At 45.6% G+C, this 15814-nt stretch overlaps 1 protein-coding gene across 1 annotated transcript; it reads right to left on the bottom strand.

Annotated features, from left to right (window-relative positions):
- Window positions 1–2963: 2963 nt before the first annotated feature.
- LOC143983414 (uncharacterized) lies at window positions 2964–14515 on the bottom strand. The gene is made up of 2 exons (XM_077483075.1): window positions 13955–14515; window positions 2964–7708 (listed from the first exon to the last, which is right to left on the bottom strand). The coding sequence occupies exon 2, from the start codon at window positions 6123–6125 to the stop codon at window positions 3618–3620; it is 2508 nt and encodes an 835-aa protein (XP_077339201.1). The 5' UTR covers window positions 6126–7708; window positions 13955–14515; the 3' UTR covers window positions 2964–3617.
- Window positions 14516–15814: the final 1299 nt, after the last annotated feature.

Below are 15814 nucleotides of genomic sequence, written 5' to 3'. Positions count from 1 at the left end.
ATTGGTAAAAAATAAATGAAAATAATAAAGTGGGGTTACATTTTCAGTCTGCATCTGAGGGCCTGGCTGGGATGTAAAAAGGGGAATTACAGGTTCTACTGACGTATCGGGCAGCCATGTTGGATACAGTAACATCTGGAACGCTAGTATGGGCACTGCCTCATTGATGGGATGCTCCGTTGCTAGCATCTGGCCTATCTTCTAGGAAGGTTGCAGAACTGCTGGTGGATGCCTGCCTATCCCGGAGTGCTGCGCTGCCGGTGGATGCCTGCATATCATCCTGGAGTGCTGCGCTGCTGGTGGATGTCTGCGCCTGCTCATTTCTCTCGCTTCTCCTTGTTAGGATTCTATCTTCCTCAGTTTCCATCGCGGAGCCACTGCTTTCCACTGGCTCATAGTCGCTATCCGAGTCTGACGGAGAGAGTTCCCCGCTACTCTCGTCCGACATACTCTGGAGTATCTGGAAAGCCTCCTCTGCGCTGTACGACCTTTTAGTCATGTTGATGGGCAGATGTCAGATGGCGGGCGTCAGATGGCGGGCGGGAGATGTCAGATGGTGGACGGCAGATTGGTCAGATGGCGGGCGGCAGATTGGTCAGATGGCGGGCGGCAGATGTGCCTGTTGGTGGGCGTCAGATGTGCCTGATGCTTTTAAACACCTTTATTTTGATTACACACCCACATAATTGTTCGTTGCAGTATTTTAAGCTTTTACAGTTTTCTGCAGTTTTTGATCATTCAGCCTACAGTGCAATAAACTCATTTTTTATTTAACACATGTTTTTCACATGGCCTTTCTGTATTTAACCCACAGAGCGCTACTTTGTAGTTTTAGTTTTCTGTTTATCCATTTTCCAGTGGTTAGTGGCTGCTCTAGGTCCCAGTTCATCTAACCTTGTTGGTTCAGGACACCTTTATATGACTGACAGTCTTTAGCCCTTTAGGAACTTGTTGTTGTCTCGATTGTTACCGTGTTTAAGCCTTGATAGCCAATGCAGGTTCTTAAAGTACCATTTTTGGCAACAAAAAAGAACCCTGCTCCCATGGGTGATGAGGATTTCCAGGTGAATCCTTTCTCTAGATTTTCAACAACATACTCTGACATGACCTGGGTCTCTGGGATGGACAGGGGGTAGGTATGACCCCTGAGCCGAGTTGCTCCAGGAACAATCGCACAGTCAAAGGACCTGTGAGGAGCAAGCACTTCAGCTTATATTTTTGTAGAACCCATCCCGGAAAAAGCTATATGCAGTGGGAAGAGCAGAAGGCAACCTTGAGTAGGCAGGACAAGAAACAGGAGAAACCCCAAGCCAGGATCTGCCCAGAAGTCCAATCAACGTGTGGAGAATGTAGCTGTAACCAAGGAAGGCCCAATACAATTAGGATTGAGACCTTAGGTAGGATAAGTAAGGATATCCCATCACCCCTATCAAATCATTCTCTGCAACTATTACCTTTTGCACCACCCCCTTCCTTTTAGAATGTAAGCTTTATGAGCAGGGTCCTCCTGTACCTTTTGTATTGAAGTGTACTGTAATTGGGTTGTCCTCCCTATACATGCGTAAACTGTTGGCGCTATATAAATCGTGTATAATAATAATAATATCCACTCCTGGTGGAGTATCTCTACCGAAATCTTAACATGGAGGGTCCGGAAGTGGATAAGGCCCCTGGAAGAACAGTGCCATCAATCGCCAAGACCACCAATGGAGTGGTGAGGGGCGAAAGGGTGAGAGGGAGGGGGGTTTAGATTTCTACTGCAATGTGTAACTATTAGCCAAGACTGACATGGCGGCTGTAAAGTTCCTAAACAACATGGCCGCTAGATACAGCTTTTCATGTGTCCAGTGTGTGATATCATTACACCAAGGAGAGCTGGCGTCTTTTTTCTAGGGTCCTTTCCTGAAAGCAAATATTGATCTGGTTACACAAGGAGATGACATCATCCAGATTGGCGGCGATGGTTCTTTCCGCTAGTTCGTCCTTAACTCTGTCAGAGAGGCCATGTAAAAAGGTTGCAACTAAGGCCTCATTATTCCAGCGCAGCTTAGCAGTTAGTATACAAAAACTAACAGCATACTGTCCCACAAAAGCAGACTTTTGGCAGAGTGGTAAGGATGGATTTGACTGCAGCTGATTCCAGGTCACAGCCCCAGGGTCTCTCAGCTCATGCTCACGGACTGGCTCTGGTGGATAAAGCAGGAGCAGCAGTACAGAGTTAACACAGGATAGTCAGGCGAACAAGCCAAAGTCGGGGCAAGGCTGGCTTGGAGCCATGCTGAGAGAAGACTATTTAAACACACAGGTGAGGTGTGAGTGCGTTCACAGATCAGAGAGGTAAGCAGACAGACAAGGCATGAAACATTCCTCAGGTTCATGACACAGAGCTTCCACTTTTGGGTGGAACTCTGCTTTAAGTCAACTTGTCCACCACCAGTGTAGAGCATGGTGCCATACGCGCACCAAGATTAGCTCCGCCCTTAACTCCACCATCCAATCTTCCCACATTCCCCCAGTTCTGTCCCTTATTTTGCCAAAACAGAGGTGGCAATCCTAATACTACCGCTTATCAATTACTCCCCAAAAAGTGTTGAAAATAAAAAAAAAGACACGCATTCTGAGTGATTTATTTTCCAATACTAATTACTATAATATTCAGTGTTTCTACATACTGAGCAGAAAGCATATGCAGCATAATTTTGCATTCTATGTTTGAAATATCTGCTTCCTTCCTTATTTCATGTGTTTCATAGCTGATGCAAGCAGATAGCAATGTTTATTTATTCTGGTATCATGTTGCCACCTGCTGGTCTGATAGATGTGTTGCATAATTTGATTCTGACCATGAAAGCTGCTGTCTGCTATAGGAATAATTTATAAAGTATTAAAGTAACATAATGTTTATATTTTTAATGGTATGTCCCTCAAAGAATATAAAGAAAGAATAACAGTGAAAAGAGAGGTGCATTTCTCTAGATATAAAAACTTTCTATAGTAATATTTATTAAAATCAGTCCATATGCAAGGAGAATCACAGTCAGGATCAAAAATCATCAGTAAACATTGTGACATTGGGGTGTTTAGCTCAATTGGTAGATGCAATTTTTAGTTCACATCAGTCAGGCGTTTATGGTTAAGGGCCTGGTAGCCCACGTTTATTATAAGAAAACAAAATATTAGTCCATCCAGAAATCCCACGCAGGGGTCCAAGCTTACATTAAATACACAAAAAATCCAAATGAAAATGCTAGCCCACTTGGCTACTCTTCAGCAGTAGTGCTGCTATAGGTACTTGCTCCGTCCACCAAACTGCTTGGACGCACACAGTCTTAGGCTCCTTGGACGCACACAGCTTCAAGCCCTTTAACACACAGCTTTGGACTCCTTGGACGCACACAGTTTCAACCCTTCAACGCACACAGCTTTGGGCTCTTTGGACATGCACAGCAGCTTCAAGCTACTCCACTCCACCATCCCTCACCTTCCATTCCCAACATCCTTTCATTATATGGCCTGTCTGCAGCTGGGCACACACCCTGCTCGTTATCATCCAGACCTGGACACAGGGTTGAAGATCCCTTTTTCCTCCAATTTTATAAGGACAGAGCCTCGCTCTGTCACATATCCCCCCCCCTTTGTTTCAATCCAGAGGGAGGAACACCAGCACCCATCATGATGGTTGGGACACCTCTGTGCTGGCTGTCAGCCACGTAGGCCCAACCTTTTTCCGGGTGTGCTTCCAGGAACATTCCCCCCCTTTGTTTCGACCCAGAGGGCGGAACCCCCAAGTTACTTTTGGCACCTCTGTGCCAGATACCATTTACAGAAGTACACTCCTGTCCAACCTCGCTTCTCCTAACGGGGAACTCTACCCAATGCCTCCTTTGGTGTCTCCCTCTAAGCCTTACTGTCACTCTGCTATGAGCGTTGATGCAACCTTCCCAACTTTTCTTCCGAGTGCATTTCCATAAGCACTTCCTCTCCTGAAATCTTAATGGGTTCCTGTTGGTCTTTCTACCAACCCTTCTGCCTCCACGCTTCAGGTTCCCAGGTTTCCACAAAACTTTCTCAGCAGTACTGTTCTGAGACTGTAGAGGGCCTATTTCTATAGTGTTTAGAACGGAAACCCACCTCTTATTTCTGGTACCTGACTCAGCAGTCACTAATTGATTACCAGGTTTACCTGTACCTTTGGGCACCACATTATCATGTACCATTAACACATTATTTGGTTCATCATTGACAGACATATTCAAACCAACATTAGACCTCTCAATGTTGCACATGTCACCAATGCCTTTTTTTTCAAAATTTGCTAGGGCAGAGTCTGCAGAGGGCACACATACCAGAGGGCCGCCATCACCCACAGGAACCTCACAGGACGCCACCTCCCCTGGGTTCACCCACTCTGCAGGCAGCTGTCCCACCACTTGACCCGTTCTGATGCCATCTGTATTTTTATCCACCGGAACAGGCCAGCTCTCGTCTGATCCACATACAATTTTTACCACGCTCCTTGCCCATTCCCCTGTCCCGGGGACCTTATTAGGTTTGTCACCTAAACCAAGCACTGGACTGGGGACCCCAGTCTCTTTAACCACCTTTGTTTGAGCCCTGGTCAGGATCTCTGCTGCTTTCAGGTCCACACATGGCTCTTCCACCTCATGTGGTTTTTCTACTGGTGCAGTATACACGCCCTTCACCAACTGACCAGCACCACACTGGACCATAGCAGCAGAAATGCTTCCCATCTGGCTGTTAGGAGGTGTAACCACAGACATTTTAGGCTTATTTTCAACTTCTCCAAAGTCTGTCTCAAATATTTCTTCTGCACGTAGTCCAGCAGCATACGTAGCAGCAACTTTTAACAAAAGTAGCAAACTTAGGAATAAACCATTCCTGTCCCGTTTTGCTTTGCTCTGTACAGCCTGCCCTACAGTGTTCCACCTAGTGGTACTCCGCAATACCAGACAATCAGACTGTGGAGGAGACACACTAGTATAGATTGGCTGTACATCCCAAAGTTCAAGCATCTCTTTTAATGCTTCGGTTATAAACCAGGCCCTTGACTCCAGACCTAAGTCCTTCCTGGGGATTTTCATGACACTGGGGATACAGAGAGACTCACTTGCTGAGACTTGAAAAGTTGCGAAGGTTAACGGAACCTTCTCGCAGCTGGAGGTAAACACAGCCTGGTGCTCCACCAGAGCACTGCCAATTGCTGGACTCATACCCAACTTCTCAGGCTCAGCATCAGTGAACTGCTCCAGAACATTACCAGTGACGTCACGTTGACACTCCATGCCAACCTCAGTTTTGTGGGTCACGGACAATGTCTCTGCTGTGCCCTTATTTGGTTCGTCCTGCTCACCAGGGTTAACCCCTGCAGCAGCCACCGCGCCCTCAGGTACAGGCTGTTCTGCAGCCCCTCTTGCTGGCCCAGCAGAAACCGTGTCCACCTTATTTTTGTGCATAAAAGCCTTATCTATCAGGGAGATAAGATTTTCACCCCAACTATTCCAATCTATTGTATGTGAGCTCCCTTCTGCGGTACTCCTCAGCACCGATCCTTCTGCCCAAGGAGACACATAAGAACAGACTGGCTTAGTTGCAGACTCATAACACCAGTCATTGTAAATTATGTCAGACTGTGGTAGCACAGGTTGCAATACACCATATTCACCACCTTTCTCTGCTTGCATTTCATAAGCCTCACACACTTTTGCATTTTTCACAGGTTGTGTTAATCTACCATTTACCTGCACATTTTTAGTACTAGCAGCTTGCACTAACACATTACCATTACACAGTACAGTTCCATTCTGTCCCACCAGAGTGACATCGCAGTTGTCCAGGGCAACCTCTGACTCCAATACATGAAGTTCCCTGGAGATTCCTGTGGACAACTGTGCTGTCTTACTGTAAGGTGTTCGTCTTCTAGATTCCCCTGGATAGCCTAGGCTGGAGTGGCTCAATGGAGGTCCCAATCGCCGGCGGATAACCAAATACACATACTCGTGGGTACGTGGTAACTGATTACAAGGTTTAATGGAAAGTGGACCGTCTTTTATGTGATATTCCACAAAGCCCTGCCCTGTGAGGGGCCAATAGGGTGATTTACACATACATCAACAATTTAACTCATGACATTAGTTCTTTCCTGAAATGTAAGTTAAAGGTTATCTCCTGACAGTTATTTTGCCCTTTCAGCATCTACTGACTGACCATATTCTTGCGTAACCAGTCCTTATCTAGCTTTTGTGCCTCTCAACAATGTACAGAAACGAAACTACAGACAGATGTTCTGAAGAGACATGCAGATATCTGTCATCTAGTCACGTTATTTTGTACATAGTATGTCACGTACGCCAGTATGCTTGTCTTAATTCTGAACCTATTGAAATGCAAGCCTAAGCATATTGGTACTTGACTTAGTATATCTTTGGTAATTTCAATAGGTATCCCCTTATAATCCTCCCTTTGATCATTCTGTGATTTACATAATGATCATTCCTTTTCTAATTTAATAGCACAGGCTTCATACTCCGAACCCTCTTGCTCTTGGTTTTTATACCATACCGTTGGATCTTTAACAATGGAAGTGAGTTTCAGATCCTCCGGAGCGGCCGTGTTTCCCTTTTTACATAAACATTTGATTATCTTATAACAGGCATATAAAAATAGAATGAAGAGAATCACAGTGGCAATTGTCATGGCAGTATTTCGGAGCCAAGATATTTATCCCCCAAAACTAAAACTGCTCGAGAATGGATCCCAGTTTTTTCCTATGTTTCTTGCCTCTTTCTGTAGTTTATTTACCTCTTCCCTGTGTTGGGCAATAACGTCATTGAAATGTTAAGTTTTGCTTGTTTGCAAACCTCGGCTCCATCTGTGGTGTTTCCCAGTTGGAAACACCAGTCTGGGAAGTGGCTTCTACCTATAATTTGGAAAGTGAGGGTTTTATTTGAAAGGGTCCTAGTAACATTCGTTAGGACGATAGGGGGTGTTCCATTAAGGAGGGGGGTAAAATTCAAGGGGACTGCCATGAGAGGGATTCTAGCTGTACTGGGATGTAGCTTGCTGCAGATCCAGCATTTCTCAAAACCGGATTTTTGAGCATAGCTATATTTGAATTTTAGTAGTAACATCTTGTCAGTCAGTCCCTTAGGTGACTCATTAACGGGTATAATACTTCTACTATGTCTTTGGCCGGGGGTATTATTCATCTTAGGTGGTCCACATATCCCTTTTAATAGACCTAAGTCTTTTGGATGATATATACAGTTGGCTATAAACCATGTGGGCAGGAATACAAGTAGTACCAGACTACCCCAAAGGCATACAGCCTTCCCTGACACTGAAGGTAAAAACATTTCTACAAGTTCTTATGCTTGTCCTTCTTCCTCGCTATCGTGTAGGGTTTCAAGGGTTAATTGTCCAATGCCTTCCTGAATCTCTTGCAGTTCCGGTAGCTGTTCAGGTGGGTCGGGTTCTCCTTCAATAGGTGGGGGGTCGGGGGTTGTGGGAAGCGGTGGGCACTTTTTCAGCCTGCTGGCGTGGATCCAGGTGTTTCCTTGGTCAGTCAGGACCGCAGTTCTGGACACCTTTTCAACCTTCCAAGGTCCAGAGTAGATTGGTCCGATCCTCTTTTTGTGGGCCAGTTGCTTGACTAGCACTTGATCTCCTGGGATGAAGGGGTGTGTTGGCTCTGTGGAGAGAGGAGAAAAGGTGACAGAAACTTGTTCGTTCGTTTCATGAAGCATACTTACCAGGTTTTTCACGTACATTTCCTGTTGGGAATAAATGTCAATATCAGTGTCTTGGTCTAATGGGGGTAATTCTATGTTTGCGGGGACTCCCATTAAAATTTCAAAAGGTGAAAGTTTCGTTCTGGCGTGGGGTGCTGTCCTAATCTGGAATAGCACAGAAGGGAGGTGATCAAGCCATCCCTTCATTGTGCCCCCTGTGGCCTTTTTCAATTTATCCTTTATATTTCTATTCATTCTTTCCACTACCCCTGCGCTTTGAGGGTGATAGGGGATGTGTAGTTTCCATTGCAGCCCTAACAATTTAGCCACAGCCTGGGTAACGGAGGAGCTGAATGCAGGTCCCCTATCTGACCAAATAGATGTTGGTATGCCAAACCTACAAATCCAGTTATTCAGCAAGCATTTTGCTGCTATATTGGCTGTCTCACCTGCACAGGCAGTGGCTTCAACCTAGCCTGAAAATTTATCTACGACAACGCATAGGAATTTTAGGTTCCCCTTTTGTTTTGGCATGTGTGTGAAGTCTACTTGTAAATCTGTAAGGGGACCTATTGGTGGGGGTAGATGACCATGTAGGCCATGCCGTTTGCCCTGCACATTGTTTTGAGCACAGGTAAGGCAACTTGTGGTCAGGAGTTTGACTTGTTTGTTCAAGGCGTTTGTGCAGAAAGATTTGGTGTACATAGTGGCTAAAGGGACGTCACCTATGTGTCCTGGACCATGAAGGTAGGAGAGAATTAGAATACTGCTTGCCTCAGGTATTCCCAATATCTTCCCCTCTTTTGACCACAGACCCTCTGGGTCTTTGGTCAAGCCAGCCTTCACCCAATACAAGACATCTTCCTCAGTGGCTAATGATTGCATTTGTGCCACTACAGATTTAAAGTTAGGACAGGTGAAATGATCCTTAAAGTACATGGACGTGGGGGTGGGCTCCTGGGTGGAGGACTGGGCTGCCTTTTTCGCTTCTCGGTCAGCTAAGGCATTTCCCTTGGAAAGTCTGCTATTATCTGAAGAATGTGCTTTTACTTTAATTATTGCCACCTCTTTTGGGAGCAAAATAGCCCGAAGAAGTGCCTGAATCTGGGTAGCATTGGAAATAGGTTTATTATCTGCTGTTTTAAAACCTCTTTTAGCCCATATTACTCCGAAGTCATGCACCACCCCAAATGCATATCTACTGTCTGTGTAAATGTTCACCTTCTTATCTGTAAATAAAATGCAGGCCCTGGTGAGGGCTTCTAGTTCAGCCACCTGAGCCGAAGAGGGGGGCAGTGGTTTGGCTTCTAATACCTTGTTTGGCAACTGGACTATTGCATATCCTGTTTGGAAGGTGGAATCGGAGGGACGGGAGCAACTACCGTCCACAAAAACATCGTCTGCATTGGTAATCGGTACGTCGGTGAGGTCTGGTCTTGGTGATGTGATAGACTCCACTCGTGTTATACAGTCATGAAACTGGTCTGGGTCTTGTGGTAGGCGTAACATGGAGTGCAAGAGACGGACGGCAGGGTTGTTGGCGGGAACATATTTGAGAGACAGATTGTCTGTGTTCATGAGGGAAATCTCATATCCACTGAGTCTTTGTGAGGTCATGTGTTGGGTTTTCATGTTCTGTATGAGGTGGGTGACAGAATGTGTGGTGTAAAGCGTCATCGGGTGTCCCAAGACCATCTTGTTGGCATCTTGTACGGCCATCGCACAGGCGGCTAAATTCTGAAGGCATGATGGCATGCCTTGAACCTGAAGGGGGAGTTTTTTAGATAGGTAGGAGACAGGGCGGTAGCCTGTTCCATGCTGTTGTGTCAAAACTGCGGCAAAAGAGGTCCCCGAGACTACACAGTATAGTTGAAAAGCTTTACCATAGTCTACCAACCCCAGGGCGGGTGCACATGACAAACTGTTCAATAGGGCCTGGAAGGCCTTAAGCCGTTCCTCTGTCCAATCAACCTGCCTAGGGGCTGTTGAGGCGGTGGCCTCTCTTAGTATGCCATCATAATGAGAACAGTCGGGGATCCACTGGCGGCAATATACCACAGCGCCCAAGAATGAGAGCAGGGCTGCCTTGTCTTTTGGGGGGCTCAGAGCTTGTAGGGCTGCGGCGCGTTTGGGGGAGACCATCCTTGTCCCCCTTTTTAGTATGCACCCCAAGTATTCCACTTGTGGCATACACCACTGTATCTTCTTTCTGGATGCTAAATGCCCGATGTGGGCTAGATGGTTCAACAGAGATGTGGAATCGACCGCACAATCTTCAGCAGTGCGACTGCACAAGAGCAAGTCGTCCACATACGGTATTAGCACCGACCCTCCCTCAGGCGTCCAAGATTTGACAGTCTCATTGAGTACCATAGAGAAGGCAGCAGGACTATCAACATACCCCTGAGGCAGGCGTGTCCAGGTTAACTGACCTGTCAACTGGCCCTCCGTCCAGGAGAAGGCAAACATAGGCTGGGCCTCTTCCGCAATGGGAATGCTAAAGAAGGCATTTGCTAAATCAATCACTGTGTAGCATAGAGAATGTGCCGGTATACATGAGAAGATAAAAGTGATGTCTGAGACTAGGGGTGGAAGTGGAATCACTTGTTTGTTAACTGCCCTTAGGTCTTGTACAAGTCTCCACTCCCCACTAGCCTTTTTTACGGGGTAAATGGGCGTGTTCCAGGGACTGATGATTGGTTTCAGGATACCTTTTGATATGTAATCATTAATTTGAGGGGAGATGCCTTTGACTTTCTCTGGGGGTAGGGGATACTGTTTTTGATATTGTATCCCCGCATCTGATCGCATTTGGGGTGCATATGGTGTGCAATTAATAAAGCCCACACTACCTTTGTTTTCTGCCCAAATTGTGTGATGGTCAAGGGAGGAAGGTATCATTAGAAAGAAACTCCTGTGTGCATGTCTTTTTGGGCTGTGTAAGTCACAAAGAGGGGAACTTGCAGTGAGGGAGCCGTCTTTGTCAAACTTAATGGTAATGTTTAACTGGGATAGTAAATCTCTGCCCATTAGGGACACTGGACAGGAAGTCAGGACAGCAAAACTCTGCATACATAGCTCTAGTCCATCCGGGGTAGAGACTGGTAAAGGCGGGGTGACGGAATGAGTAACCGATGTCCCATTTATTCCAATAGAGTGTCCCTCAGTACACAGTGGTGTGTCATACCTCTCATCATTTAATGAGCTAAAAGTGGCACCTGAATCAAGCAGGAAACACACTATGTGGTTGTCTACACGTAATATAACTTGTGGTAGACTCTTCCATGATAGGTTGTGGCACACCAGACTGAGGGAAGGGACATACTCTAGGCATCCCTATTGGGGGTGTGTTTGTCGGGTAGACGGCCACTGCATGGGGATTCGAGGGGGAGGTCTGTTAGAGGTTGGGGTGTAGGGTGGCTGTGCAAGCGCATGGTTTTGAGATGGTGTTTGGGGAGGTGGCGGATATTGGGGGTACCTTATAGTGTGAGGGGGGCGATTAGCAGCGTTGTACCCCCTTCCCCTGCCCCTCGGATAGCTCGCTCTCTGTCTATATGGGCACTGTGATTTCCAATGTCCCTGTTCCCCACAATTGAAACATCCTTGGTCAGGTGGGTAGGGCTGCATGGTCATGAGGTGCGGTGGTGAGGATGAGGTTTCAGGTGTGACTAGGGTTTGTGTTTGTGTCAAGGAGGGGAAAATTCCCCCTTTTTGTTCAAAGACTCCTGAAGTCTCTCTGGACCTAGCGTCCTTCATGAATTCATCTGGTACTTGCTCTGCCCATTTGGGGTTTGTGAATTTGAGCAATTGCGTCACTTTGGGATCGCCTCCTGACATGATGGTAGTAGTAAATAATTGTGGTGTGGCCCCATCTACAGCTTTCCATAGGGAGTATACTCTGGTACAGTAATCATAGAATTTCTCTTTAGGTCCCTGCTTGGCTAGGATCAGTTCTTGGAGTGCAGATGATCCTTTGTATAATTTGGACCAATGACCTCCCATGCCTTTCCAAAAGGATATCCAATCCTTATTGATCTGGATATGGGTTGCCCATAGGTCGTCTACAGGGGCTACTTCTGGGCTGTCTGGGTCTACAATGCTAAGAATACTTTTTATGTCATCTTTGTCAAGCCCTGTGCCTGCACTATATTTTGCCAGAAAGGTACCTGCATCTCGTGGATACTTCTTGGGATTGGGACATAGTTCTTTTATTTTGGAGAGTGTACCCAAAGGTAATGGTATATGCACCTCGGTGTTCCCCATGGTCATCAAAGGTGCTTTGAATGAAGCCCCTACTACTTCTTCCTCAGTTTCCTCTTCTATGGATAATGTCCCTTTTTTACTAATTGGACCTGACTCCTCAGTTTTGGGAATAGGTGTCTCTTTTGTATGGCTTCTTGTAGTGGTGGGGGGCAGCGCTATAATCCTATCCTGCGCTTCTTTTAACATTTCCTCCTTCTTCCCTAATTGCCTTCTTAACTTTTCTAGTTCCTTTTTTAGGTCCTCCATCCTTTGTTCCTCTCTCTCTCTTCCCTCCTGGAATTCCTTCTTCCTTTCTTCCAAGTCTTTCTGATACATTTCTAACATTATTTTCCTATCCACTTGTACCTTTTCTGCCTCATTGAGGGCTATTTCTTTTTGTTTTAGTCCTTCCATAAGTGTTTCTAACTCAGTTCTCCTTTTCCCTATTCTCTCTTCTTCCTCCTTTTTCCTCTCTTCAAACTCTTTTATCTTTGCCTCTAATTCCTGCTTTTCGGGACTACCCACTTCTTCTTGTCCTGTAACTTCCTCCTGTCTCCCCTCTTCCTCTCTGCCCCTACTTACTTGTTCCCATTGGGCCACTTGTTGTGGTGTTGCTGTGGTGTGTGCTATGGCGGCTAGGACTACAGGATCCAGTGAAGGATATAGTTGAAAGTATGGTCCTGGCGTCCCCTCCTCGTTTTTTACCATAACATAAGGTGGGGGTGGACATTGAGGCGGGGGAGGGGGGGGGTGAAGGGGGTGCAGGGGCTTCAGCCATAGTACTGGGTCCTATATTTGGAGTAAGCTTTGTAGTTTTATTAATATGCTTCTTTTTATATTTGCATAGACATTTATCCCATGCATGGTAACAATCTTTCATATATTGAATATTTTCCCACTTCCCTGGAGGGTACGAATTTTTGTGGATTTGGCATATTTTACTTACTTCCTGCCAGTCTTCCTCAGTACAAGGACCATATGGCCCTGGGTCATGTATCCCCAATTGCTGACACCTTTCTCGGACTTGTGTCCAAAATGGTTCTACCTGGGGGCCAGGGATCATATTACTGACAAATTCATAGGGTGATGGGGTGGTCATGGCTTGGGTTGCTGCAGAATTCCCCATCTAGTAGTCTGGGCAGTGTCTAGTGGCAGGACACAGGTGATAACACCCGGTTTGTTCAACAATCCGGTCTCTGGTCTGGGAGTAGGATCCCTGATCTTTTTGGGGCAGATGGACTTATATAAAACTATGAAGATTTACCCTTAATATACGATGAAGGGTAAATCCTTCCTGGTGGCGGGATATACCCCTCTTACACCAAGTCTGCAAGAGAAGCCTGTAGGCCTAGTGGTCAAAAGAATCTACCTTTCATCAATGCTAAGAAAAGGTAAACCTAGCGTGCAGCATGAACAGGCGGGTGCTATCTCACTACAATCTGGTTCTTAATACTCTGTATTCATTTAACAACATTTGGGTTTATTCAAACAGATATCCACTCTATATAATTATATCTTATACAACGTTAATACTCTATATACTTACGCTTGCACCTAAAGAGAAACAGACATATTTTTATGGTTTAAGATTTCAGCTTTAAAACTTTACATGTACATTATCAAGTAATCACATCATGATGCATTTCATTATTTATAGTGCACTTTAAAAGTTCTCAAGTGGGCGTCCATTTAGCCAATCCTTATGTCACGGGCGTATATGATACCTCCCGTGTTAGAATAAAATCATGAATATCTCTCTTAGTTTATAGTCGGACCAACCTAGTCAGACTCCTCAATACCTGCGAACCCTTTTCACCCCCCAAGGGACCAGCCTAGTCCGTTGCGAAGGCACAGTTTATATATATATATATATATACAATTAAATTTCTTATAATGGTTGTTTGGACAGGTCAAGCATAAACGCCAATTACCATAAAAAGAGGTAAAAGGTGTAAATGACTTACCTGTGCAAACCCCACTTTCTGGTACCAAAACTGTAAGGTGTTCGTCTTCTAGATTCCCCTGGATAGCCTAGGCTGGAGTGGCTCAATGGAGATCCCAATCGCCGGCGGATAACCAAATACACATACTCGTGGGTACGTGGTAACTGATTACAAGGTTTAATGGAAAGTGGACCGTCTTTTATGTGATATTCCACAAAGCCCTGCCCTGTGAGGGGCCAATAGGGTGATTTACACATACATCAACAATTTAACTCATGACATTAGTTCTTTCCTGAAATGTAAGTTAAAGGTTATCTCCTGACAGTTATTTTGCCCTTTCAGCATCTACTGACTGACCATATTCTTGCGTAACCAGTCCTTATCTAGCTTTTGTGCCTCTCAACAATGTACAGAAACGAAACTACAGACAGATGTTCTGAAGAGACATGCAGATATCTGTCATCTAGTCACGTTATTTTGTACATAGTATGTCACGTACGCCAGTATGCTTGTCTTAATTCTGAACCTATTGAAATGCAAGCCTAAGCATATTGGTACTTGACTTAGTATATCTTTGGTAATTTCAATAGGTATCCCCTTATACTTACCACCAGTTGCTATAGGCAATGGCCCATTTTTGCTAACCCCAGGTTCTTTTAGAGCAAAAGTTTTCCCAACATCATTAAACTTTTCATTAACAGTAACACTTATAGCATTTTTCGCATTTGTAGGCTGTCCTAGCCCATGGTCAACTTGAGCCTGATAGTCATTAGACACAACACTTTTAGTCATCAACACAGGTTCTATTTGGATTTTAACCCTTGCATTCCCACTATATAGGGAAAAGTCATTCTCAAGTGCACATTCAGTGGCCCCACTAACTGGGGTCACTCTCATATCGTCATGGACAGTCTCGTAACCAGTCCTTTTATACATGAAATCAGCAGTTCCAGCCATCATTTCATTAAAGACAGTCTTACCCACTGCAGTAGTTGGTGTCACCATCTTCATTTGAGTACGTCGTCTTATGCACCAGTCCTCTGCTGCACTTTTACTGGCCAACTCCTCCTGGTGGCCATGGGATGAAACTACAGCAGGCATCTCCCACCGTTTAGCACCCCCTGCAGGCACAACAGGAAACTTCTTGTTGCTAGGGGTGACTGCAAGCATATTTTCACCGGAATCTGGGCCTACAGACAAAACTTTCTCAGCAACATTATCTCCAGCCGTATTCCACAACCTAGGGCAAGAAAACATGCCATGCCCCAGCTGGCCACATTCCAGGCATGGTACTGGACGATTTTTTCCCAAAGCGATTCTCTCCTGGTGATTCCCAGCTGGCCGGAATGCACAGGCCTCTTTGTGGGGATGTTGAACCAAACCTCTACTGCAGCTCCTTTCAGGCATAAATTTCACTCCGGTTGCCATGGGAGACCGCACTCTCCCAGCAGAACTTTGCTGGCTCTCTCCAACATGATAACTTGGCTCCTCCTTAAGCCAATTTCCACGATCCTTATTAGACATAGCCCATGGTACAGAGATAGCCCGACTGGCTTCCTCTGCGTTGCTATGGGCAACCACTCTCATCCTCAGCCTTTGATCAGCCTCTCTCCTTGCATATAGCATGGGCTTCTCTCTGCTGGATCCCATCTCATGCTGTGACACATTCACATCTTTCACAATAGCTGTTGTGTTAACTGCAGCAGCTTTGCCAGGGGCAACAACAGCCCTCTTCCAGTTATGGACATCCAGCGGCTTTCCCCTTGCACTGAGGGTTGGCTTCCTTTCCTCTGTAGCTTGGTTCAGTGATGCTAAATGCCGCTTGCACCAATCCACTGCAGATTCAAATGCTGGTGGACTCTCCATAACAGCAGTCACCTG

Source organism: Lithobates pipiens, unplaced genomic scaffold, assembly GCF_037356315.1.
Source record: "Lithobates pipiens isolate NorthernLeopardFrog02 unplaced genomic scaffold, aLitPip1_a1.2 Scaffold_16, whole genome shotgun sequence".
Lineage (NCBI taxonomy): Eukaryota > Metazoa > Chordata > Amphibia > Anura > Ranidae > Lithobates > Lithobates pipiens.
This window is presented reverse-complemented; position numbering and strand designations above follow the sequence as displayed.